Here is a 24668-nt window from a genome sequence, read left to right as displayed (position 1 = left end):
GATTCCCTTCCATGTCGAGGAGTTCAGGAAAGGGTGACTTCTCTTCATACAACTGTTTTTTCACCTGATTTTGACTGGAATAGATGAGGCACTCCAAATTTACTCATGGGGGGAGGGGTGTGTGGGGGGGTGCTGTGCACCCTGCACCCCCAAAACCAAGGCCCCGCTCTGACCTGCCCGTCACACACAGTCTGTCTCTGAGAGTGTTATGCAAAGCACGCTGAGCCATCTGCTAGGAGAACAACGGCCGTGTGTCACCATCTTCAAAGCTGAGGCAAACAGCTTCCCCAGTGAAAACCCAGCCTGGGGCTGGGCGCGCTCTCAGCAGCAGGGAGCCGTGCGGCGGGGTGGCGTGGGGGCCCCAGCGGCTGCAGCCTCGGCGTGAGCCCCCAGGCAGTCGCGGTGCTCCCTGCCGCGAGCTGCTCCCAGCTTGCCCATGTGGCCCGCTGATCACCAGGAATAAAGTAGCACCATTGGTCACCTCTGCGTTTTCCCTCTGGATGTGAAGACCCACTGTTTAGCCTCAGCCAGCTCCAGCAGCGAAGGTGCCTCGGCGAGGAATTGTGAAGGACGAAAGAGGGAGCCTGTATGAATGGAAATGGAAAGACGAGACGTGTGCCTTGAAAGGCAAGAAGGCTACAGAAAAAGGAAAGCAGCTTTTATTACAGACTGCGATGCGAAGCTGACAGGAAAAACAAAGCATAAGGAACAATGACAATGAGAAGGGAGCGCTCTAAATAACAAAGCAGCAAAAGCTCCTGTATGCAAAACAGCCAGCATACAACTGCTGCTGGCCTCTTCCAGCAAAACTGAACCGCGATGGCTGGGGCAGAGGGGAGGAAAGCAACCACAGCTAATGCGAACACTTCCATGCACCTTCCCAGCCAACAAAGCAGGCAAACAAACAAGTAAAGCAGAAATCAAAAAATAAAAGCCTCAGAAAAAAAAAATTCCCAAAGGCACCAAATTTTTTTAAGTTTGTATATTCTTTAATGATGTAAAAAATGAAAATAAAATAAATGCTCCACTGATGTTGGTCTGGTGCAGCTCTCCTCAGCGCATGTGAGGGCAGCAAAGTTACTGTGCAGTTGGCAATCGCAGCAGCTGCTCCCTTCCCCTGCATCCTCTCCCCAGCAAAGTGAGCTTAAGAAAGCAAATGAAAAGCATGTGATTGATAGAGCACAAGCAACAGAACAACAGCATTTCAGCTCCCCATGCCTAGGTTTTAGCCAGGAATGGGTAAACTGGTATGGTTAAAATACAAACCTAACAGAATTTATATGTCCAAATTAAAAACAATGATGATTACAAAACCCCCTTGAGAGCTACACTTTAAAACCCCACAGAGACCATTTGAGGGCCTTTTTTTTTTTTTTTGGTGTCACACGTCTGTGCTCTGGAGTCCCAGCCTAGATGGCAGCAGAAGCAGTGAATGAAGTTGGCAAAAGCTGTTCTAGGTAGTTCTCAGCGTGGCTAGAGGCCAGAAAGATCGGCAAATTCAGCAGACATCCGGCCTCAAGATTCCTTTTCCATCTTTTCATGCCTTCCCCAAAAGCCCTGGTGAAGGGAGGATAAGGAGGCAGAAGGTTGGATGCTTATTGGCTTCAAATCTGATGATAGTTTTCAACCACTGCTAGCTTCAAAGGACAAAGCTTCCACTGCTCGTATGTGAAGGATCCTTCCTCTCTGCCTCACATTTATGCATATATATTATATATATATATAGTTGATAAACATTTTGTATGAAAATAAATATTTCATCTGTTTTTTTTAAGGATCATTGTCACTCTCTTCCATTTACCTGCTATAATACTGCATCTTTTTTTTTTGTCCATGACAACCTTGTTCCCATTGCTTTTTTTTTTTTTTTTTTTTTTTTTTAACCTGCAGACACCTTCTCCCTGCCCCTAAGGGCAACAGAAAGCACTGTTTAGACAGAGAAGTACCTTTTGCCATTCCCTTTTTTTTTTTTTTTTTTTTACTTGCTAACTCCCTAGGTTTGGTTTACTATGGTGAAATTTATGAAGAACATGTTTCCCTTTACAGCACCTAAGCTTCTTGATAGAACAAAGTATCCTTATCTTGAAAACATTTTAAAAAGACTAAGATTTTAACACCCTCTTCCAGTTCTCTCACTTAAGAAATATGTTTATAGATAGCACTGTTTATATAGATATAGGTATAGTTTTTATTTATTTTTATTACCAACCCAACATTTCAATTCACAGCCATTGATGTAATTCATGACATACTCTCTCTTTTTCTTAAAATGAAAAGGGTGTCTTTTTGTTTGTCTGTTTTTTCCTAAAACGTACTTCAGGTGATAACAGGAGGCCTGAAACAGGTGGCAGTTTTTAAGCTCATACCTTTCAATGGACTGAAGACCACTGGAGACATGGGCTCTGTGAAAATTAGGCTAGCAAACGAGTGAAATAATAGCAACCACAGCCCAGCTCAGGGCAGGAGTGTGCTAGGAAAATACAGTCACACTATTCGGGTTTTCCTGTTCTTGTCATTCATTTGGCCTTTGTTCTGTTGTTGTTGTTTTCTAAGGAGCCGGGTGCCATCTTTGTTCGGCACAGCAAATGCCAGTGAGTTACAGTAAGCAGCTGTGTGCCTCCTCCATGAGGACACAGATTTGGGGAGGTTTGGTTGTTTTTTTTGGGGGGGGGGAGGTGGGTTGATGCCAAGTGGGTGGGAGGGATCATAGGGAAGGACAAGGATCCTTTCCCTTTTGCAAACTCATGTGGTTTAAGAACGAACTCAGCCTGGTAACATAATGCTTAGAAACCTCTCAGAGACATCTTATGCCTTGAGGCATCTTGCTTGCACCACTACGTGAGAGCAACACATTATTTACATGAACTCGTTTTCACCTGCAAGAACAGGGACTGCTCCACTGCCCTCACAGCTGATCAAATACAACACCACTGTGATCACAAGGAACGTGTGCTAGTTTTCCGGGGCCCCTTTTCTCCCCACATGGCAGGCTATTTCTGTGTATCTGTTTATTTCTTTATCTCTTGTAAATTAACATAATTTCTCTCCCTGCAGTACCACAAGCTCAAAGTTAATTATACAAAGAGAAATGCCACAGTCAAAATATACATGATACATATTATAGTAGAGGGTTGGGGGTTTTTTCTTCCTTTTTTCTTAGCCCTGGCAGGTGATTGAGATGCTACATGCTCCAGCCTCCATCACTGAATTTTTCTCTCTGTGTACATCTGTGTATATATGTTTGTATTAAAAATATATCAGTATTGTTATGGTCTTAAAAAAGAAAGAAATGGAAGGAGGTGGCGGAAGAAATGGTAATAGTGAAGTTCTTCGACTGTGTCACTGTTTTTTTGTGGCTTCAAAAAAATACACATGTTCAATTCCAGCACTGATGACAGCTTGAAGCTTTTGATTTTAAATTTTTAACATTTTACCTGAAAGTAATAAAAAAGAAAAAAAGAAGCAATATGCCCCCTCCCTAACCAAAAAGCAATAAGCAAAAGAAAAAAAAAATAGAATTCCCACTCAGACTTCTGCAATTCCCAAAGAGTTAAAAAAAAAGATTATGTATCCTTACAATGGAGGGGTCTTCAGGAAAAAAAGGAAGCAAGAACCTACAGAGGATGTGACCTTCGAAAATGGCTGAAATTTCTGAATTTCATTGAATGGGGTCAGTGGGTGGGTTTATTTTGTTTTGTTTTATTTGAACACTTGCCATTGTTGCATTCTTTGTTTTTGTTTGATTTTGGAAGGGTTTGTGGGTTTTTTTGTTTTTTTTGTTCGCTTGTTCTATGATGATTTTTTGCCCTTCTCGATGCCCAGCTGTCCTACTGTCTGGGCAACAGCGGCACCTGACTGACAGCTGTCCCTTCTGGTGAAACTGCGCTTTGAGGACTGGTGTCCAGTGAGGTATCGGAGGAGGGGGATGCCTCCCCCCGGCAGCACCGTTCTTCCACCGCCTAAAACCCCTTGATGTAGCAGTAGGCCTCCAGGGTGGCAAAGAGGATGTACAGTAGCCACAGGCTCACGAAGAGCAACGTCGTGGCCAGTTTGCAGCCCCGGGGGCCTCCCAGCTCCCCTCCAAGGTGCGGCCGCCGGCGGTATAGCAGGACACTGATGCAGATGAACGCGAAGATGGTGAAGAGGGTGACGGAGAAGGCCAGAGTGCCCGCTGACACCTGGAACTCCTGCCCCTGCGATGCCCAGTAGATCGCCGCCACCGACCACGCCAGCCCAATGCCCAGGAAGACGTTGACTGCGTTGCTGCCTGTGACGTTGCCGATGGACGCATCGGCGTACACGTCCTGGATGGCTGCTGCTTTGCTGGCAAAAGTGTCTAGTGATGGGGAGAGGGAGGGAGAAACAGTTATCGGCAAATCAGGGAGCAGGGCATGCAGCAAGGTTCATGGTGAGACAGCCCAGGTCACTGGGTTGGGTCCAACAGGAAAAAATGGCCAACCCTTCACTTTGAGGGGTTCAAAGTGTGATACCAGAAAAGGCTGAGGAATGGGCCCGAACCCATGTTTTGCACTGCCTTCTCTGATGGGTGAGTGCTGGGCAGCCAGCTCTCGCTCTGGGTGCATCTCTGGCTGAGATTCCTGTCCCGGGCATGCCCTCACGGCGCTCGCCACCAACACCACACACCTCAGCAGCTCACCTCCCCCATGACGTGGCCGGGACCCCTTGCCGACACCGAGCAGGGATGAATGCTTGGAGGCAGGCACAGACCTTGCCCATGAACAGGGAGTCACTTCCCAGCCTCACCCATGTCCCAGCTAAAGGGCTGCTTCCCAGAGAGCTTGTCCAGGAGGCAGGAGAGTGAGAGGAAGGGGGACCCCGGACTCAAGCTTTGCTCTAGCCTTGTGTGCCAAAGAGGAGGGTGACATGAACCGCAGGGGACAGACAAGTGGAAGAGAAAAAGGGGAGATGGTCTCTTCTGAAGCATGAGGGATGCCTCCAGCATGGTTACATTAAGCAGGCTCAGGTAGCTGCTCCCCAGCCCCAGAGGACTTTGTGCTGGGGCATCCATCAGTGCTGGTGCCTGGGGGCAGCCTCTGCAACCTCGGGGGGATGGGGCTGCCTGTGCAGAGGGCCAGGACACAGCCAGTGGGGCAGCTGGGAACAGTGGGACGCCTGGGCTTTGTGTGCTGCCGGCTTACATGGCTTCCTCAGCGCATTGGCCTTGCACCGCTTGGCAGGCTTGTGGGGAGGCTCAGCCAGCAGGCCCCGAGCCCCCACCATCGAGGGGACTTGTGGGGCATGGGGAAGGCAACTTTCCTCCTAGCCCCACGCCTTCCCCCGTGGCCTCCTCACCTGGTACGGAGGTGCCGAAGGCTACGAACACGACGGCAGTCACTGAGTCCTTGAGGCCGATGGTGCAGCCGAAGTGTGAGGCGAGGTCTCCAATGACTGCGGTGAGCATGCCGATGATCAGGATGGAGATGACGAAGCAGGCCCAGCCGTTGCAGTACTCCGTGGGGGGCACGCAGGCAAACAGCACCTTCCAGAAGACGGTCAGGAAGTGCATCACGTAGTCAAAACAGGATGGCAGGCGCTCCTCGCCAGACTCATCCTCGTCTTCATCGCCTGCTGCAAACAACGTGAAAAGAGAGGGCCAGCTCTCATGACAGGGCTCCTGAGAGGCCGCCCATCCTGTGCCCCAGCTGTGTTGCACCAGCTGATGTCTGAGCCAGTGGGTGCAAGACATCCTTCGCAGGAGCAGGCTGCACCTTGTGCGTGGCCCCCCTGCTGCTGGGCTGCCGACTCCGCTGCTCCCTTGGGGCCTTCGGAAAGGCCGGTGCTGAGCCACACCAGCGCCACGCTGCTTTTCATGGCAGCCTCTGAGCTGCAGCCGAGCAATGAGCTCGTGAGCGGCGCTCTGCGTGCTGCTGCGGCCCCCGGCAGCAGCTGCAGGGGCTCAGCGGGGAGCCAGGCACTGCGCCGTGGCCTCCGCTGCCCAGCGACGCGGGCACCGGGATCTCACCGCCAACGCTCCCAAGCACCGGTACCTGCTGCCTGACAGGGACCACGCTCGCAAGCCTCCCCCACCCCACGGCCACTCACCCCTCCCGCGTCATGGCCGCCCACCACGACACATCCGAGCACGGCAGGGCCCGCGTGGCCGGACCCTGGGGTCCCAGGCCCTGATGTGGCATTGGCTGCTGGGCAGTGGAGTGGAAAATGGAGCTGTCTCCTCTTGTCCTAGTGTTATCCTAGTACCAGTACCCAGAGGATATGACCATATTTATCATCATAGCAACCTAACCCCTATCCTGAAAACAGTGAAGGCCAGTCAGGCATGCCTGTTTCCCCTTTCCCAGCGGATAAGAAAAAGCAAGTATCTGAAATCAAAAGGCAGGTCTTCTTAAAAGGTTAAAAATATCACAGGCAGTTATGTAGTATATATTTAATCTGTGCAACTCACTGTTGATTGGCATCATAAAGTCACACAGGTAAGTGAAATTTGGGGGGAAAAATAGTAGAAGGTTATGGAATTGAGTGTAATGACCGCAATTAGGAAAACTGGAATGACACAGTCTCTTGGTCCTAACTCCAGAGTATGGGCCGATCAACAGCGAGGCCCCAGCAAGAACCCTCATCTGTATGAGGGTAAAACGAGCAGCTGTGCAGTCCTTTGGAGGGGCTCCCTCCTTAACTTAGTGGGCCAAGCCATCCCCTGAGGCTAGATGTCCTGCTGGTTTTTCAGATGTCCGAAGCTCTGCAGTGAGGCCAAACTCTTCTGTACAGAGATTTCCCACTCAGCTCCTCCCCAGCTCTTCTTTTTCTCAGGACAAAACTGAATCACAAAACAGCGCTAATGAGAGAGAATTGAGCTCACGTGGGTTTGTTTCTGCCTGTCCCAGTGTGAGTGGGCCTGCTCTGTGCAAGGGTGGCTACCTCTGAGGCTCAGCCCCTTGACGGGACTCTGCACAGAGCAGCAGCACAGGTCCCAGTTAGAAACCCAGAGAGCAGCTTTGAGCAAGCTTTTGAGCGGGAAAGGCTAGAAAATCAGGTGCAGAGAGTGGAGGGGCACTTCTCATCACATTTCGAGCAATGAGAAGAGGGGAAACGTGGATTTTGGAAGGGTGGATACCAGACAAAGAAAATAGAGAAAGAGAAAGCAGATAGGAACCACAGGGTAGAGGAAAGGCGAAGGAGAAAGGAGAAGAAAGAGAGAAATAGGCCTGGAAAAGAATATTGCTCCAAGGAAGGAGTTACCATTTTCATGGAGCCAGTTTCACTTTATTGCTAGAAAGAAGAAATACAAATAGCCTGTGTCTCTTCTTTCGTGTCAGAAGAAGCCTTTGTGGCCACTGGCCCAAGCTGAGCTCCAGCTCAGCTGCCTGCCTGCTTACTGCACTTATGGCTAGGTGAAAACAGCGCTTCTTGGAAGATGCCAGACAATTAGAAAGAGGTCAACAAAGGTGCTGGAGAGCCTGAGTATCACTAATAGCACAGACATCCCTAAAATGTCAGCTCCAAGGCTGCCTGGCTCTGGAAGCCATGAGCTTTCCCAGGCTGCCCAGACAACAGCTCACAGGTCTCAGGGCCTTTCCGATGCCTCTGTAAGACCTTGCTGTGTGGCAGGGCTTAGCATCTGAGCCCCAGGAGGACTTCCCATGAGGCAGGGCCAGTCTGGAAAACTTTCAGCAGCAGGAGATATTTAAAAAGGGCAACATCAGCCACACCAACATCCAGCATTGCGACCAAGGACGGGATTCTGCGGTCTGCATTGGTTATTAGATCACTAAAGCAGAAGGAGCAAAGCCTGTACAAGTAATGTGTCTGAAAACTGGCCTTCAGGGAATGGTTTTTCCAGTCAAGATCTCCTGGGCTCCCTATCCGCAAAAGGCCAGTATATTTGGAGCTAATGAGCTCCTTGAACTGATTTAGCTGATGAGCACCTTGCATGCAACAGCTGAACATCACCGACTAGGCAGATGCTGTCTCAGGTGGCTCCTGAGTCTAGACAGACCTAATCCCAGGCTGTGCATGCCTCTGGAGTTGCTGTTGAGGTCAGTGGACTGCTGATCTCCCTCTCACCTGAGCTGACGGTAATGGCCTCCATGAACTGGTCCCTCCAGGAATGTGTCCCTACAACCAGAGCCAGGTTTGTCTTCTTAATCAGCTTGTCCACGGTGCTCTGTCATGGGAACAAAGATGCGGAAGATTAAACCAGCGTACCAAACACCAGGTCTTAGCAGTCAAGGCTGAGCTCACAAGTGTCCAGTGGAGGCCTCTTCCTTTCCCAAAGAGAGGTGCCACAGACACTCTCCTACCAGTCAGATGAGGCCATGGCTGGATTCAGGTCCACTTTCACCATGGACAGGCTGTCCTATACCTCAGCCACAGTCTGCTTGTTTGGCACTGCTAGAGACACCTTTGCTCCTGTCCTCTCCTGCATGCTGGCTTCTTCTGCTTCCAAAAGGAGGAGTCACTTGTCTTTCTCCCTTCACCTCTGTCTTCCACCAGCTACTTCCCTGTCATTTCTTGTAGGCTTCCCCCACCCTGTACTGTGTCAGATAGTCTTCCAGATGCTCTTTTCTCATATATACTGCTACCCCGTCTCCTTGGTCCTGCCCTCCATGACTAGTCTTCAATTACACAGGACTTTCCCTTCTTGGAGGACCCCTGGGACAACTACTGACCTTGAACTCATAGGACTCCTCAATGATGACTTCTAGTTTGGGATGCTCGCCAAGTATGGGTTTGCCCATCTCTGCAATCCTCTTGGCTTCCTCCTCTTCAACCGTTAGCTTCCTGTCAGCCACTTCTGTGAATGCAAGGTCAACACTAAGCTGCAGAGAGCGTCTTTCAAGCTCTAGGGAAACACCACGGTGGGGCTTCCCTGGACAGCCTGAGCACAGGGCCTTGTGCAACCCCTTCACAACTCGCTAAGTTCTCACAGAGATTTGGGTGACTGTGGTGGGATGTCAGACTACAGAAAATAAAGGACAAAGATTTCTGTATATCAGTTAATCACCAAGAACATATGAAAATATGGTTTTGATTAAAAAAGAAAACATGTTTCTTCAGCCTGCATTGGAGCTCTTTACTTGGATGACATACACCCTCCCATCATCCCTGCAGCAGCCACATCTTTGGTAAGACTGAAGTACCTTTTCTTTCTACCTTTTGGCATAAGTGTCCTTTAAGACAGCTTAGCTTTAATGTTCTGGTATGTTTTCTGGTTTCAAATGAAATTTCCCTTTGATTAGAAAATCACCATTGGCACTCTGTGCTATTCAATGCTTTATCTAACTCTCAGATATACATATACGGTCACAACCACACATGCACACACACATCTGTGTGTATGTGTGTATATATATATATATATATATATATATATATATATAAAACATACATATATATATGTGTACACACACACACACACACGCACAAACACACTTCATTCTTTCATTCTGCACTGTAACTACTTTTTTTGCCACACTGTGCACTTCCTGTGAGACTCCTGTCATTCGGAAAAAATGAGCAGGAAGAAATCAGCCAGTGGCCAAGTGGGTTTTTGTCTTCACATTATTGGATGTTTAATTTTTGCTGGAAGAAAGGTAAGTTTCCCAGGCTGGTAGAAGCTCACTTTGAGGCAGTGGAGGTGTCCTACAGGGCTGCCCATGAGGGGCAGCATGCAGAGACAACCCCTTGGCAGACTCACCTTGCTGATGCCCAGGGCAAACACAGCAAGGTGCCTGGGGACATTTTGGTTGCCTGGACAGGAGGGAGCACCCAGGAGGAAGGGTGCCCTGGGACTGTCCTTGGCCATGACCAATGTCTCCTCTCCCAACCATACACTCAGGTGCAGGCATGTGTCAAGGGGGTGGGGGTGAGAATAGCACTCACAGAGTGTTCTGCAAATGAAGGTTGGACATGTTATCTTTGTATCCCTTTTTTTCTTTGCCTTCCCACTGGGTTTTGTATCATCAAACAGGAATACAAATGTTTCAGAGGAACATAAATATCAGATCTCAAGAGCAAATGCATTTACTCATGTTCAAGTGCTCTCCTGGACTGACTCCACAGATATGGGTTCCATGAAGCTGGGGATGTGTGTATAAGGCAGTGAAGATCAATATGAGAAACTTGCTCTCTAAAAAGCAATAAATACAACGCCTGCCTGATGAAGAGAGCCCAAAGCACAGGAAGACAAGTTTGAAGAGAGGAGTATCTCATCTACAGATATTCTGCACACACTTCAGTGCCAGATGTCTGAAGTGTGAATAAGTTTTGAGGGTCGGGTGCTGTAAAAAAGCATCCTGCTGGTGCCCTGACACAACACAGTATGGCACAGCAAAGCTCTTGGTGAGAGGGCCATTGCTAATGTCCAGGTGAAATAGTAAGTCAGTGAGCAGATACAGCAAGACTGTGGGACTGGAGAGGGAACTAGCTGAAGCATCTTGGTTCCTAATTTTGCATTTAGCTTGAGGACAGCAACTAGACAGGGGTGGATTTTGCTTCAGAGAGCTGTTCTTGCTGGGACAAAGCAGAAACCTCACAGCAGGTGGAGGCACTAGCAGAGAAACCAAGAGTGCCTTCAGGGACAGTACCAGCAAACCAGAAAAGGAAGAGCTTGAAGTAGACAAAAGTGCTTCAGCAACAGGTATTTGCCCAGGTGGAAAAGATTCACTGGGCTAGTATAAGGCTGAGAATTCATTACTTGAATGATATCACCCAGCCCAAGCTGCCTTCTGCCAGTCAGTCAGTAGCTGACCACAGGTGGCTTGCAGAGGCAACAAAGTGACCTGCCAGCAGCTGAAGATTGTGCTGCTGGTCACTGACACAGAGGTAGTCCTGTGTAGGAGGAAGGTCACAGGTCTGGCAGGATGTAGGCTGTGGGTACCACCACTCCTCTTCTCCCAAGACTCGGGATGCTGCTCCAAGGAGTATGTATTGGCAGCTGCCTGCTGGGACAGAGATCCATCCCTGCGGTGGAGGCAGCTGCGAATCAGTGAGGACTCTCCTCCTTTATTAACAGTGATTGGGAATGTCAAGATCTTTGTGTTTACAAAGAAAAACATCTAGGGAATGAAGATGTGAGTCAATTAATACCTGTGCCAGGCTTTCTGGAAAGAAAGAAGATGGGTTTCCCCTGACTTCCTTGTGCCTGACCAGTTTGGCCTACCAAATTGCAGCACACCACCCAGCTAAGCCTGCATGGGAGCTCTGCAGAAAGAAGGGAGGTAGCACAAATGAGGAGCATCTTGTTCTGGCTGAGCAGTGAGTCATATGTTACCCAAGGTTTCCTGCAGAGTTTACAAACACCACAGGTAATGCCTCAGATGTTATTAGGTACCTCTGGATTGCTGTGGGGTTCATCAGTCCTATGTGGACTCCAACCTCTCTCATACTCTTCACCAAAAAACATACAGAAATTGCAAACTCTGCATGGAGTTTATAAACTGCCTTTCCTCATCAACCCTGCTAGATTGATTACAAAGACTGTAAACCTTGTAAGACCTGCACAGTTTATAAAATGTATAAGAACCCCTATGGCAGGTGACATTACTACAACCCATCAGAGAAGCAGAAACAACTACATCCATCATTTGAAATCACTGAAGTTCATCAAAATCGTCACTGCCTAGCCCAAACACAGTGTACTCTGGATCTGGGAATCCCCAAAAGTTTACAAATGCTGACAGAGACAGAGGAACAGCAGCACCTGGAGAAAAAGATGGCAGCAACTAGGCAACGCAGAATGCAAGAAATGTGGAGGACAACTGCAGGCAAAGGCCAGGTGACCCAAGGGGAAGAGATAGCTAAGCTGGAGAACTGCAGAAACAGGAGTGAACCTGGAACAAAATGTTCTGTATCGTGCTATATTTGGAGGCATGAACTGATGATCATCAAGAACAAGATTCAAGTTACTTATATCCACTTAAGCAGGGATTTAGATGAAATCTACATCTCTTTTTCCATGACAGAGATCTAGAAAGTCCAGTTTCTGCCTCTATCTATACCTGGAAGATCACAAGGTGTATACATCGTTAAAAATGCAGGTGCTTACACATCAGTCCCCCAGCCTTACCACATATGTCACTTGCTCCTCTTTGAGATCTACCATAATCTGAAGCTCAGGTGACAAGGTGCCTAGAGCTCTGCAACGGTCCAGTTTGGCAGACAACTCAAGAGCATGCTGACGTGTGCTGACAGCGCTGAGCTGTGGGAAAAGCACAGCAGTCATCCCAACAAGGTTGCAAAGCCCAAACTCAGGGACAATCTGGCTTACTACAACCTTCACTGAGAAGTAACCGCATCAGAAAAACTGCAGGTCACAGCTGGCAGCACAGTTCCTTGGGCTCTTGCCCACTAACTGCTGTTGTACAATGTAGAAACCAAATGTCTGGGATCAGAGGATATTCCCAGAAAAATGGGAATACCTGATAGAATTTCCTTGGCTTTACAAATCCAGGAGAAGCCCTAGAACAAAATCTCAGTCCCTGCATAGCTTTAACTGATTTATCTTTGACATTGTAAGACAACACAAGGTCTCAGACAAATATTAGCCAGCTAGGAAAGTTCAATCTTCACATGCTTCCGTAAGTATATGCATTACAGAATATATTTTCCTCCCCATAGTAAGCAGTATCAAATAAGGATTTAGCTCAGATCCTACCTTATTCATGCTGTTTTATGCACCTGTGCCAGACAGGACACTGTGAGATCTGAAATTCTCCTCTGAAGGGCAAGAGCTTGCTCAGTTTCTTCTGACTGTGTGCCTGAGGTTGTCAGACAGACTACACCAGAATACTTCTGTGTCAGTCACCAGCAGCAAGATCTTCAGCTGTTGGCAGGTCACTTTGTTGCCTCTTCAGGCCACTACTGATTTGATGAAAATGGAAACTATGTGCCAGGAGGCTCTTAGAAGAGAGAAAAGCAATCAACACTTCCATATCCAGGAATGGAAACAGAGCTCTGGCTGCCCCGGTCAGACACAGTGGTAGCAGTTGGGATGGTCGGGGCAACACTAGTAGAGAGGCCATCTAGAAAGTTGACCTGACTTCTGGCACGCTTGCATAGCAAGCGTGGGATTGGGCACTCAACCAAACTAAAGGTGTTTGTACTTATCACTGCACCAAATGGCTGTGGGACTTGAACATTTTCAGCGGGCACCTTGTTAGCTGAAGACGTGCCACCAGAGGCACCTTTGGGCCATATGCCACACAAGCTGAAGTGACAAGCTGACCAGCAATGGAGTCCAGCAGCCTGCTGACAGCATGCCTACTAAGACATTAATAATGGAGGCCTCGCTGTCATCAGGCAGAGCCTGCACGGGGAACTGGAGCGCAGAGACAAGAAACATGTTTGCCCAAGAATGCATATCAAGGATGTCCTATGGGGGCAGTTGACTGAATACTACTCCCAGGGTAAGTCTGTCAAATTTTAGCTGCAAACAAGCTGCAGGGGAACAGGCATAGGCAACACATCTAAAAGTCCTGCCTGTCCATTTTGATGGTGGTGAGCTCAGAAGGGTGTCTCACAGAAATGCTAATAGAAGAAGCTTAAAAATAATAAATAAAAGAAAGAGTTAATTCCTGAATGATTTGTAAAGAAGGTAGTTACATTTGTAAATGTGCAACAGGAAAGAGAACCTGCCAAGCAAAGTACAGAAACCTAACAAACTTCAAAGGTGAATCTGAAAACATTTAATCTATCCTTGTATTTTCACTGAGTCTCTGTCCTAAAGTAAGAGACAAACATAGTTTAATAAGAGTCACTATAGCTTATTCGATGTACTCATGCAAGTGATAGTGATACACAGATACCACATGCCAGGCTGCTGATTCTCCTCTGAAGATAAGCCAGTGGTGTTTGTGATAATAAGGACAAGCTATGACCTTAGAGGTCCAGTTAACATGTCTCTTGCCCAAACCTGCACTCCCCATACAATCAAGGTAAAGAGCTAAGCACTTCCAAAGAGCAATACAAAGCAGCTGCATGAATCTGCTACCTCTTCTCACTTACTCTACAGGGAACCTGAACACTGTAGCACGAATCAGTGTCAGCCACAGCAAAACACTAGCCACTGGCCTCTCCCTGCATCAGGCCTACATGCCGGCTCTATTTGTTCCCATAGGATTTTGAGTACTGAGTTGAGTGCTGTGTGTAGAGACCCAACAGCTGAGAGGTAACAAACCCTTGCAACATCCCAGTGACAGAGCACACATCAGAGAAGGGGACAGCTGGGTTGCAAGGCCCTTGCCTCATGGTTATATCTGTACTAATAAACAAGGCCAGGATATGGGCTCAGGCACTGGCCTGCAATCATCTATGCTACTAATTGTTAGAAGGCTCCATGGCAGAGTTTTGGCCAGTAGCACTCTCCCAACCAATACCCACACCTGGTCTGGAGACTAGCACAGTGTAGGGAGCCCTTCCCAGAAGGCAGCAGCATTAAGAGCCTCCATTTTGGAGACAGCAGAGGAAGTCTACCTGTATGGAAGCAGGCAGTGCCCTGCTGCTTACCTTTAGGACCAGAGGACACTTTCCGGCCTGTTTTATTTGTTAGTACAAATGTAACCATAGAGGTTGATCCCACACTGACTACTTTTCCCAAACACCATACTCTCTTGTGATAAGTGAGTATGTCATGACCTGTCCCACTTGCACAGAGAAATGCAGGGGACATGAGGGCAGGCAGAGACCCACCAAAAAGGAGGCTGGCTCTGCAACCCACTGCATGGGACACCCTTAGAGAGAAAGGAACTCTTGCTCCTGCTCCTGGTTTCCTCATTCATGTCTCTACATCTCATTTCTCTCTTTGCTACAGAATGGCATTGCTGTGGCACATTCTTGGGCCAGTGGCCCAGAGACAGTGTGGCCAGGAAGGACAGAAGTCTCCCGCACTGCTCTCAGTGCAGACTCCTGAACCCTGTGAGAAGTCAGAGGTGTCTCTCATCTGCAGCTGTTGAGAGGTCACAAATTAGCTGTCCCTATCACCAAAGTCTCCTACAAGGTCTGAAGTGCTAGACGAGTGCTCAGAAACATATGTCCTGTTTAATCATGTACAAGGTAGAGAACTCACCCAGGAAAACATGGACTTGGGTTTGACTCCTCATCAGTTTGAGATTTAAACTGACAGCTCCTGCCTTTCAGGGAAGCACTTCAGCCAGCAGGCACTGTCTCTGCAGAAAATGCGCAGCATGCTCTCATGTGGACTACTCTGACTGGAGGGCCCTGAACTTGTGAGGAAATGGGTGTAGAAATGGGGCGCTAGAGGGGTCCTCCAGGAAGCAGAGACAGGGCATCAGTAGGGTACTTCTGCTCTGCCCTACCCACTTCCATCCAGGTGTGTTAGGCATCAAAGAAGACTATCAAGAGCTGTCACACATAAATGAAAAGCAGGGGGGGGAAGAAAAGACAAAGTTTTAATTTGGAAGGTCAAGTCTGTCAAGGTGAATGCTGCCAAACTGCAGCTTAATTATTAACTAGCCCTGATTTCTGTTTGCATCAGCATCAGTACCTACCTTTCAATGCAGATCGCACCCTGGACTTCCAGCTGTCAACCCCAATTAAGCATGATAAGGTCTGGATATGTCAGGCAAGAAAGGGAGCTTGCCAGGGCCTCCTGGGCTGCCTCCACCTCCTCCCTGGAAATGGGAAGGTGGGGAAGGAGGAGTCCCCAACACCCTTCCAGCACTGGAACATAGGTGTGCACTAGCATCGGGCACTAACAATGCACCTACACCACAGCAGCACACACAGTTTGCTAAGGTTAGGCAAGCAGGGCCTGCTGTGCCAGGTACTGCCGAAATACATTCTGCTCCTCATCCCAGGTTGCTCACAGATCAGAGAGGAGATGTTACAAGTAGGGAAGAAGAACAGGTCTGATAAGATCAAAGGTTGGATGGGAGAAATGAGAAGGACCCAGTCTGTAGCAATGGCCACATTTCACACATGCTAGGTGCCGGACCCAACACTTCCCTGAAGGAAGTGACAAGAGGTTTCTGGTTAAATCACTCTGTGCTCTGATTCTGACGTATTCCGTCCCATTCAGAGATAATTCAGACAGACAAGGTAGGACAGGCAAAGGGGGGGGGGGTCAGCAGCTCCCAGTTATAGCTCTGCCACTGACATGCTCTGCAACCTTGGCCACATCCCTTTCTTGCTCGTTCCGCAGTTTCTTCATCCACATAATGAGAATGACTCTTACTCCTACATGGGCATCCTGAGACTTAATTCATTGCTATTTGCAAAATGCTTTCAGATCTACACGTGACAGGTAGTTTCTTGGGATCAAACTACTGTAAGGAGATCCTTTCTTGGTATTTCTTCCAAGAGAAAACAGAGCCGTGTTCACACATAATGTATGGCTCCTGGAAGGTACTGCATGAGTGCTTGCTAGCTCAAATGCCTTCAGATCAGGTGAAACCAAATGGGAACTGGACATTGCCTGTGGCCCCCCGACACATCATAAATCAAAGTTAGATAAAGATCATTTCTGTGGGGGTAATCTGGCCACCATACCTTTTGCACAGAAGCAGAAAACAGGAAGGCCCCATAATACTGCTAGAGAGGTAGATACCTATCACCTAGGAAATGCTGCAAGATTACCAAACAGCCACAGACCAGTTTGTATTCTCTGTTACTTGCTGAATAAATTGGATTAAAACCAGCAATGTATTCATGCAAGTCTGCTACGGAGGCCATTTCCTACCCCCTGAGCTATCCATTTCTAGAGTGGGCATGTATCTGCATGAAGGTCACCCCTTCTGGGGGCTGTGCTGCTAGGAAGAAATTAAAACAACAATCAAAATGGGATTTTTGTTGCAGTTCAATAAAATATAATCCCAGCTAAACAAAGTAAACATTGAGCATGAATGAGTTCCCCTCTCCAGAGTGCTGTCAGTCCATCAGTTACAACTGGGGAAGACTGCTGGCTAAAAGACACTCTGGCTCCTGAGGTTAGCATATTGATATGCCCTTTAATGAAACACGTGCACACCCACAAGCACCAACAGTCTATGCTGTTTTCTAAACAGGGAGGAATCTGCTTACTTAGCCCCAAAAGCTATTTTTGAGGTGTGATACATCCAGTATACATGCCCCAGTGTCCTTAATGCCAACTCGGAAACACTACACATTCATGAGGGGAAGACTAACGTACAGCTAAAACACAGGACTGGGAATTGTGCATAATTTCACTCCTGGCTCTGCCTCAAGATTATTGTTGACACAACCGTCCCCAACAGGGCAGTTGATTGGCATTTTTGCTCCAAAGAAAGGGCTGCTTGGACAAGAGGTGGATTTTAGCTTGGGTCCATCTATATGCCTGCGGTGCAGTCAGGGTCCGAGGGCTCCTGCGAAGAGGATGGTCTAGTGGCACGATCCAGGGCTGTGCTGCAGCTGGCCACAGGCTGCCAAGGTGCCAGACACGGGGCAAATGCCACAGGGCCGTGCTCTGCATTGTAGGTGGGAGAGGGAAGAAATCTGGGTTGTAAGGGCTACTGGCTCCGAGTGGCTATGTGGCAGATGTGAAACGCATGTGCACATGTGTGTGTGAACAAGTACGCACATGCCACTGTCTGAAACACTGGAGAAATTGGAGACCCCTAGGAAGACTCTAAAGGTGGCTCTGGGACAGAACAAAGGTGTCACTCTGGTGCAGAGCCAGGTCCGAGAGAGGCAGCCAAAGGGAAATGGGGCATTGCCCGGGAAAAGGTGGTGTGAGACGCTCCTGGGAGGGAGGGATGAGGAGAGGGACTGACAGATTCCACTGAAATGTTCAATAATGCAGTTTTTACAAAGATTCCTGCATTTCTACGTAATCTAAATCTAACATGACACAGACTAAATGAGAACGTCATTTCTATCTCTGCTTATTAGCCATGGTTGCTGCTGAGTGACACTCCAACATGTGTTTCTGTGGTGGGATGGCATGCATAGCCTTGCTAGCATTCGGGCTGGCTGCTGGCTTTAACAGTGCACCCAGTCTGAGCGCTGCAAGCCCAAACCACAGGTCAAGCACACGCCATTGGGCAGGTAGGCCACTCCAACCAGCCTGGCAAAGGGGGTGGTAGGAGGGGACTCGCACCCCAGGGACCTTCCCCCTTCCTCATAGGCAGAGATATGGCCTTTTCTTTTTTAACTGAAAAGGGACTTTTTTTAACTGAAAAGGGACTTTCTATAGCTGGTGACCACGTTATCCAATAATACCTGCCAGAAGCAATCAGTTTGGATCACAACAGAGAGTGAAAATTGTATTATTCTAATACAAATTATTTGGTTCCTGAGGTTCTGATCAAATTAGGCAGCTACTGAATTAAAGCAATGAAATTACTGTGAAGAAGGCTGTGGTCGACTTAATTTCAGTCCTCCTGGACCTGAAGAAGTAACAAAGGAAAACGTCTAAAGTGGTCAGAGGAGTTTTCCATAAATACCCTACGCTGATACTTGGGGAACCTGGGACTTCTGCCTGCCACTAGCAATTTCCTAATTAGCCCAATATACTGTGGTCTCAAGCCATCCTCTGGACAGCAGATTTAGCATACTCTTTAAAAGCAGCAGAAACTGAAGCTTGCACAGCAGGGATACTGCTCCTTTGATTTGCAGCACAGCTCAGGCATATGAACATACATAACCAGTGCCTTAATTTCATGTAGAGCAAAGACTTGCAGTAAACTTTGTGGCCTATGGAGACCCAAAGGGTTACAGAGCTCTTGTAAGAGGGCTTCTGAAGCTGGAGCTCAGCCTGCAAGCAGCACTGCTGCCTCATCATTGCAGGCCAGTGCAGGACCAAGAACTTCTAAATTTGAGTTTTTATTTTTCAACTCTACTTACAAACCTGTCAGATTCAAGCTCCTCTCTGTACCCTGCATGCTGGGCTTAATCTTTTGACAAATGTTTCTTTAGTGCAAATTCAACTATAATCATATCTGGAACTGGAGGAATAAGAAAAATACAGGAAGCATAAATCATACCGCAATGTGATCAAGAGAAACCAGAATAATGGGGATTTCAGGCAATGAAGGAGGATTCAGTATTAATAAATGTAAAATACTGCCACATGGAAAGGAATTGAAGAGTGCTGAGCCAGTGCTGAGGGTGAAGAGAGAAATGGTGTTTATTTTCACCACATCCTCGTAATACTGCCCTCATGTTGGGCCCATTTCTGTGTGCCCTTGCCCCTCAGATGGAAAGGGTCTTAAAAATATTTAAAAGTGCATTGCCGGAGCACAGCAACGAGCTATGCCTAGGGACGAGACTGCTACCAGACTCCTATACGGGAAGAGGCAGGCCTGGCCCTGCATCACGCTGTACAGCGCTGTCATGAACACCTTGCCCCACTCGGACGGTCGGGAAACCACCACGCTCACCTGATGCAGGTAACATCACATTCATGTCCCAGGAAGGACTCCTGGAGTGCCATTATGCTGGTCCCAGCACCACCCTCCCGGGGTGACAGGTGCCACTGTTTCCTGCAAAGTTTGCAGTAAACCCCTGCAGCTCCTGGGTGCTTCAGGAAAACCAAAGCACCAGAGCTGCCTGAAGAGAGATAGTAAAGTGATTACCCCAAATTAGCCCAAACTACATGTTCTGCTTTGCAATCCTGGTTAGGTCATTTCCCAAAAATGCGACAAAATGCTAGAATTTGAGGAAGGCTTTTACATATCAATCACTTTGATGTTCTTAAGACATTTCTCTTAAATAGTTCCTGCTAGACATTAATACCTTGAGCTGGGTTTGTCCGTCACTACTGCAACAGAGCAAATACAAACACAGAGGGCCTGACTGAAGAGGACGAAAAGAGTCAAAGCAGGTAGAGGAAAGGAGAAAAGCAGTCTTACCTTGAGTGAGCAGTAGAGCTGTGGGGAAAGAAGAACAAAAGAAAGACAGGAAGAAAGAAGAAAACAGGGAAAAAGTTAATATCTCATTGGGAAGAGCTGTAAAAGCTGTTTTGCAGATGGCAACTTTCAATGAGCAATGAATGTGGCTTAATGCAGTGTGTGAGCTCTCTGTAGCCACATGCTAGGTGCAGGTTGGTGAGCAGGCCCAGTAGCAGCAAGATGGAAATGAGGCTGGAGAGAACAGGTGAGCATTGGGGCTCTGGGTCCCAAAAGTATCCCCCTGCCCCCATGAGCAAAGGCAGAGGTATGGGATGTGGGAGGGAAGGAGCAGGGAGGGGAAGGAAAAAGTGGGAGGAGACAGTCACACTTGCCATCAGGGTCTGACATGACCCAACCTGACCCAAAGGCATTGGAGGTGTCCCTGCTTCAGGCAGGAGTTCGTGGCTGTGGAGGGAAGGCTTGGCAGAACCAGGAGGGTCTTGGTAAACCGATGCAGTGTTGCTAGTCACTTGTGTGGCCAAGAAGAGAGAGGAAGGCCAAAGATGATGGGGAGCCCATCAAGAACTTCATCAGGGGTAGGTGTTTATAAAGTGGGTGCTGGCCTCAGGACCGGCGTGAAACAGAGCAGGGGGTAATGCTGCCATGCACCATCCCCAGGACTCCCCAGGGATGTTCTGACTTGTCTGGGTCTACCCTGCATCCCACAGGTATCATTCACAGAGATTCAGGGTGCCAAGTTGGGGTACAGGCAAGCATAAAGCATCACCACTTTGAGTCTTCACAGGTCTCTTTGCTCCCAGTTGCATGTCTGCCTGACAGTATTGCATGGGCATGTGCTGTGCAATGTCATCACAGCAGGATGCAACTGCATTTACACAGTAAATGTAACTGCATGGTCCTGTGAGATCAGAACATGAGTTGGGATGGAGGGAGGAGAAGGGGGAGAAGATCCTTGTAAGGAACAACCTTACTTTGACTTTCCATAAAGGCATAGCACAGCCCTCTGGCTGACTTGGACAGTGGTTTCATGACCCTTTTCTGCCTTGATTTCCCCACTCCCCAAAAATGTCACAAAGAAACATCCTGCTGGATTCCTCTTAGGTGATATCTGTAGAAAGCCACGGCCTGCATCCAACTTTCAAACTAACCATAAGAGAGTTTGCATAAGGTATCACACAGCAAAAAATATCAAACCTTCTTTGAGAGGGGCTAAGCACCAGTTCCATGCCTTAGCTTTGACTTTTACCTGTCCTTCAAACAGCAAACTGGTCTCTCAAGACTTGTTTGTGTGCTATGATGGTATTGTAATTACTAACACTTATTATCATACACTTTTAGTCTCAGAAGCTCAAAACTCTGTACAGTATTAACATCCCCATTTGACAGATGGTGAAACAAGCAAAGAGAGGCTAAAGGGAACATTTTGCATACTCAGAAGTGGGATGGATTCCAAAACTGCTAATTTACCAAGGCTTGCCGGTTCAGGCCTCTGAAAAGCAGGCACTTTTACAGAGGTACCTAATTTTATCTATGCTGGTCTGAAAGTGATTTCCTAAGCAATTCGTCAAAGGTCACACAGCACATCAGTGGCAGAGTCAAGAAAAGTAATCCTGACTCCTGGCTCGCAGTCTCTTCTGTGCTCTGTTAGACAACACTCATGGGCATACCTTTTCATTCAGACTGCGAAGAGGCATCAGACCAGTCAAGATCAGCCACACGATCTGGCACTATGAAGAAAATGCCAGTGGCCCTCCACATCATCCCCAAGACACTGTGGAGCCTGGCAGCAGTTCAGCGTCCTTCTGTGTCTATATATATTAACGTGCATGCATATTTGGCAAGAGGAGGGCTACAAACAGGCAACAAGCCTCTGAACTCACTGCATCTCTATTAGCACCTTCACTGCATCTCTATTAGCACCTAGGAACTGTCTTAATCAATCTAACGATCACCTCAACTGAAGATACTAAGGGCACTCAGGGGAACACACTTGTCCACATGCACAGGTACTGGGTACAGTGAAAGGAGATTGAAGGGAAGGGAAGATGAAAAGGCCACTTGCTGAGCATCTTTAATGTTTTTGAGAGTCAAGAATCTCTTGGGAACATGGTCATGAATAAATTCTGCAGCAAGTAGCATGGCCACAGATCCAGGACAAGCAACAGGGTATTTGCTCTGTCTACATAACCTCCTGCCCTCACACAGCTTTGCCAGTAGGTTTCAGGTCTGCCACTTCTCCTTGTAGAGCTAATCTGACTCTCCTTGTAGCTCTGTCCTATCACATCTCCATGCTTCCTTGTAGCCTCCTTGCTCTTCCATGGTCTTCTGGTCCTCCAGACAACATGGGAAAATTTAATTTACATTTTTGCAATTATAACCATTAGTACAATGTGTCGATTCGGTGTTCAAATTTAATATAATGAAATATTGCTGGGCCCCTAAGCTACAGTGGTTATTAAAAAAAAAATCACTCGTTCCTCATGTATTTTAAAACTGTTATTCTAGAGCTCTGGGATTTGAGTTTATTTTTTTCCCCATTTCCTTTTGAGCCTGCAAAAGAAGTATTTTTCTCCCTTTCACTTATGCTATGATACATGAATATTTGAAGAAGCCTATAAAGCTATGAATGAAACATCAAGAATATGGCATGCAGAAAGCCAAGGGATTATTTTATCTTTATATTTCTGAGTGAATGCTGTGCATGCAAGCAAGAAAATGATTTCACGGACTAAAGCTTCCTTCCTGCACATGCATCTGCTAATATGCCCTTAGTCCTGACCTGTAATGTTTCCTGACAATCCATCTGGGGATGCTGTACCTGCACTGGCCCCTTGCGACAGTTCCTGTGCTGTTCCCATCCTGCAAGCTTCCCTCTTCTGCCCCCAGCCCAGGCTCCCTCGCTCTGTCCCCAGGGTACATCCTCTCCTCCATTCCTGCTCCTCAAGTCACTCCTTTTGAGTGGCCAAGTCAGTTCACCTCAGCTCTGTAGCATGGCCTCATTGCTCTGGCACCTCCAGTACTCTCAGAGGCTTGACAAGCATATTGTTACAGGAAGTTGCTAAAATTAGCTCAGTATTCAAATCCAAAATAGCAATCCCATGTATCCCTTACCTAAACCTTGCACAGCGTGAGTGCAGACAAATACATGTACCTGCAGACAAGGCAAGTGACACTAACTCTGCTTTTCACTCAATTCTCAGGAGACATGAAGCCTTGTCTTCAATACAAAAAGAAGGCAGCGGGCATTTTAAATGCTAAAAGGAGGAAGCACATAGGAGCGATACACAGAAAAAAACATGCAAGCTCAGTGTGACTTCCAGTGTTGCTGTGAGTACCAAAAGGATGGGTGTAATACATAAAGGTTTCCTATCTAAGCCTGGCCTCTGCATATTAATTAAGCCACTGCCTTGCAAGAACTAGTCTGTTAGCATGAAACATTGAACATGTTCACGTGCAAAGTGCCAAATGCTGCCTCACTCATTCTTGATTAACATAGAAGGAAGTAGGAGCTGGTCATTGAAGATCGGGAACTCCAGAGGCACAAAGGGGTCCGCACAGGGCAGCCGGCAACAAAGGCATCGTCGCAACAACTGCAGGGATGCTTCCCTCATACGCGTGCCTGGGTGCCCTGGGTCAGCACCGGGGGAAGAGGTGACGGCTGGTTGGACTCCCGGCAGCAGAGGGGGAAGTCACTGCAGCGTAGCCGTGCGGAGTGGCAGGGTTGCGCTGGGAGAAAACAGCACTTCACATGTGGGCACTTCCCAGATGCAGCTTGGCTTTCCCCTTTATGGAAGTTGCCTTCCTTGTGCTGCTCTGTGATACTGTATTTGGCTGGATCCCAGCTTAAACTCTGGATCCCATTTTCTCCTTTATTGGGATTTCTCTGCCCTGCAGACCTGTTTTTTAATTAGGCAAAACTGTATGTATGAACTCTGCTTCCCCACCACCCCTGAAACCCTACAATTTAGACCTCAATTTAGCTGCTAAAAAGCCAATGACTAATAAAAAATTTCATCTGCATGTTTTCTATATGCTAAGGGGTCAAATTCTGCGGCAACACAAATGTTGGTGTAGTTTACAGGTCAGGATTTTAATTCCCTCCTGCTTTAACTCTACTGAGGCCAAAGAAGGTTAAAGCAAGAGGAACCTGGCTTGGCATGGGCAGAGATCATAAATCAGGTAATCCTGTAATTTACACCAACCTGGGATGCTAAATGTGCATCCCAGCCTCTTTCTAAACAATGGAATACCCTTTTCTACACTTTACCTCAGAGAGGGATCTGACCATGCTATATCCTTTATTGTGGACTCTTTCTTGATTAACATAACATAACATTAACATAAATCTTTTCTAATCAATACACCTAAAGATTCTAGGAAGGCACTGTATAGATAAGAGGATTCTCCTAGGTTGTCAAATGTATGTTATTTACATACATTTAGAGTGAACATATACACTCTTTACATACAGAGTGAACTGATATTAGGGAGGGGGAAGCTGTGGTTTTTGAAGAAAGCATTTACCCAGCATAATCACAGAAAGCAAAAGGAAAGGAGAACACATTGCCCAGATCCCATGCACATCCAAAGGAGCTCAGTAACCTTGCAAATTGAGGGGTGAATGACTAACGTTTTTAGGCTATTATTTACTGCATCTCTAAAGAGTACGTCCACACTGCAGAGCATGGACCTCTAATACAGATCTCTGTGCCAGTGCCAAATGTGCCGGGCAAAGCTAGCTGCTTGGCTCCTGGAAGCACCTGGCACCACACCAGAAGTGATCCATGCAGCCAGCTAGCCAGAAGCAGGCCTTGTTTTGGTTCTGCAGCCAGTCAAGGAGCATTAGCATGGGGGTCCTGGCAA

The 24668-nt window shown here is 47.6% G+C and overlaps 1 protein-coding gene across 3 annotated transcripts in view; it reads right to left on the bottom strand.

Annotated features, from left to right (window-relative positions):
• Positions 1-687: 687 nt before the first annotated feature.
• The window catches only part of SLC8A3 (solute carrier family 8 member A3), a 136390-nt gene continuing 112409 nt past the window's right edge, over positions 688-24668 (bottom strand). The window contains exons 4-8 of one of the 3 annotated variants that reach the window (XR_010884019.1): positions 8649-8773; positions 8044-8143; positions 5314-5589; positions 2367-4336; positions 688-1143 (exon numbers count right to left, since the gene is read on the bottom strand). Coding sequence is in view for 2 of the 3 variants with exons in the window: in XM_067295566.1 (XP_067151667.1) it covers positions 3960-4336; positions 5314-5589; positions 8044-8143; positions 8649-8773 (878 nt within the window). In the remaining variant the exon portion in view is untranslated. Of the gene's footprint in view, positions 1144-1864; positions 4337-5313; positions 5590-8043; positions 8144-8648; positions 8774-24668 lie in introns of those variants that run through there. The other 2 variants (XM_067295566.1, XM_067295567.1) reach the window with 2 other exon arrangements.

This window comes from Apteryx mantelli, chromosome 4, assembly GCF_036417845.1.
Source record: "Apteryx mantelli isolate bAptMan1 chromosome 4, bAptMan1.hap1, whole genome shotgun sequence".
NCBI lineage: Eukaryota > Metazoa > Chordata > Aves > Apterygiformes > Apterygidae > Apteryx > Apteryx mantelli.
The sequence above is the reverse complement of the archived record's forward strand: the minus strand, read 5'-3'. Positions and strand labels throughout refer to the sequence as shown.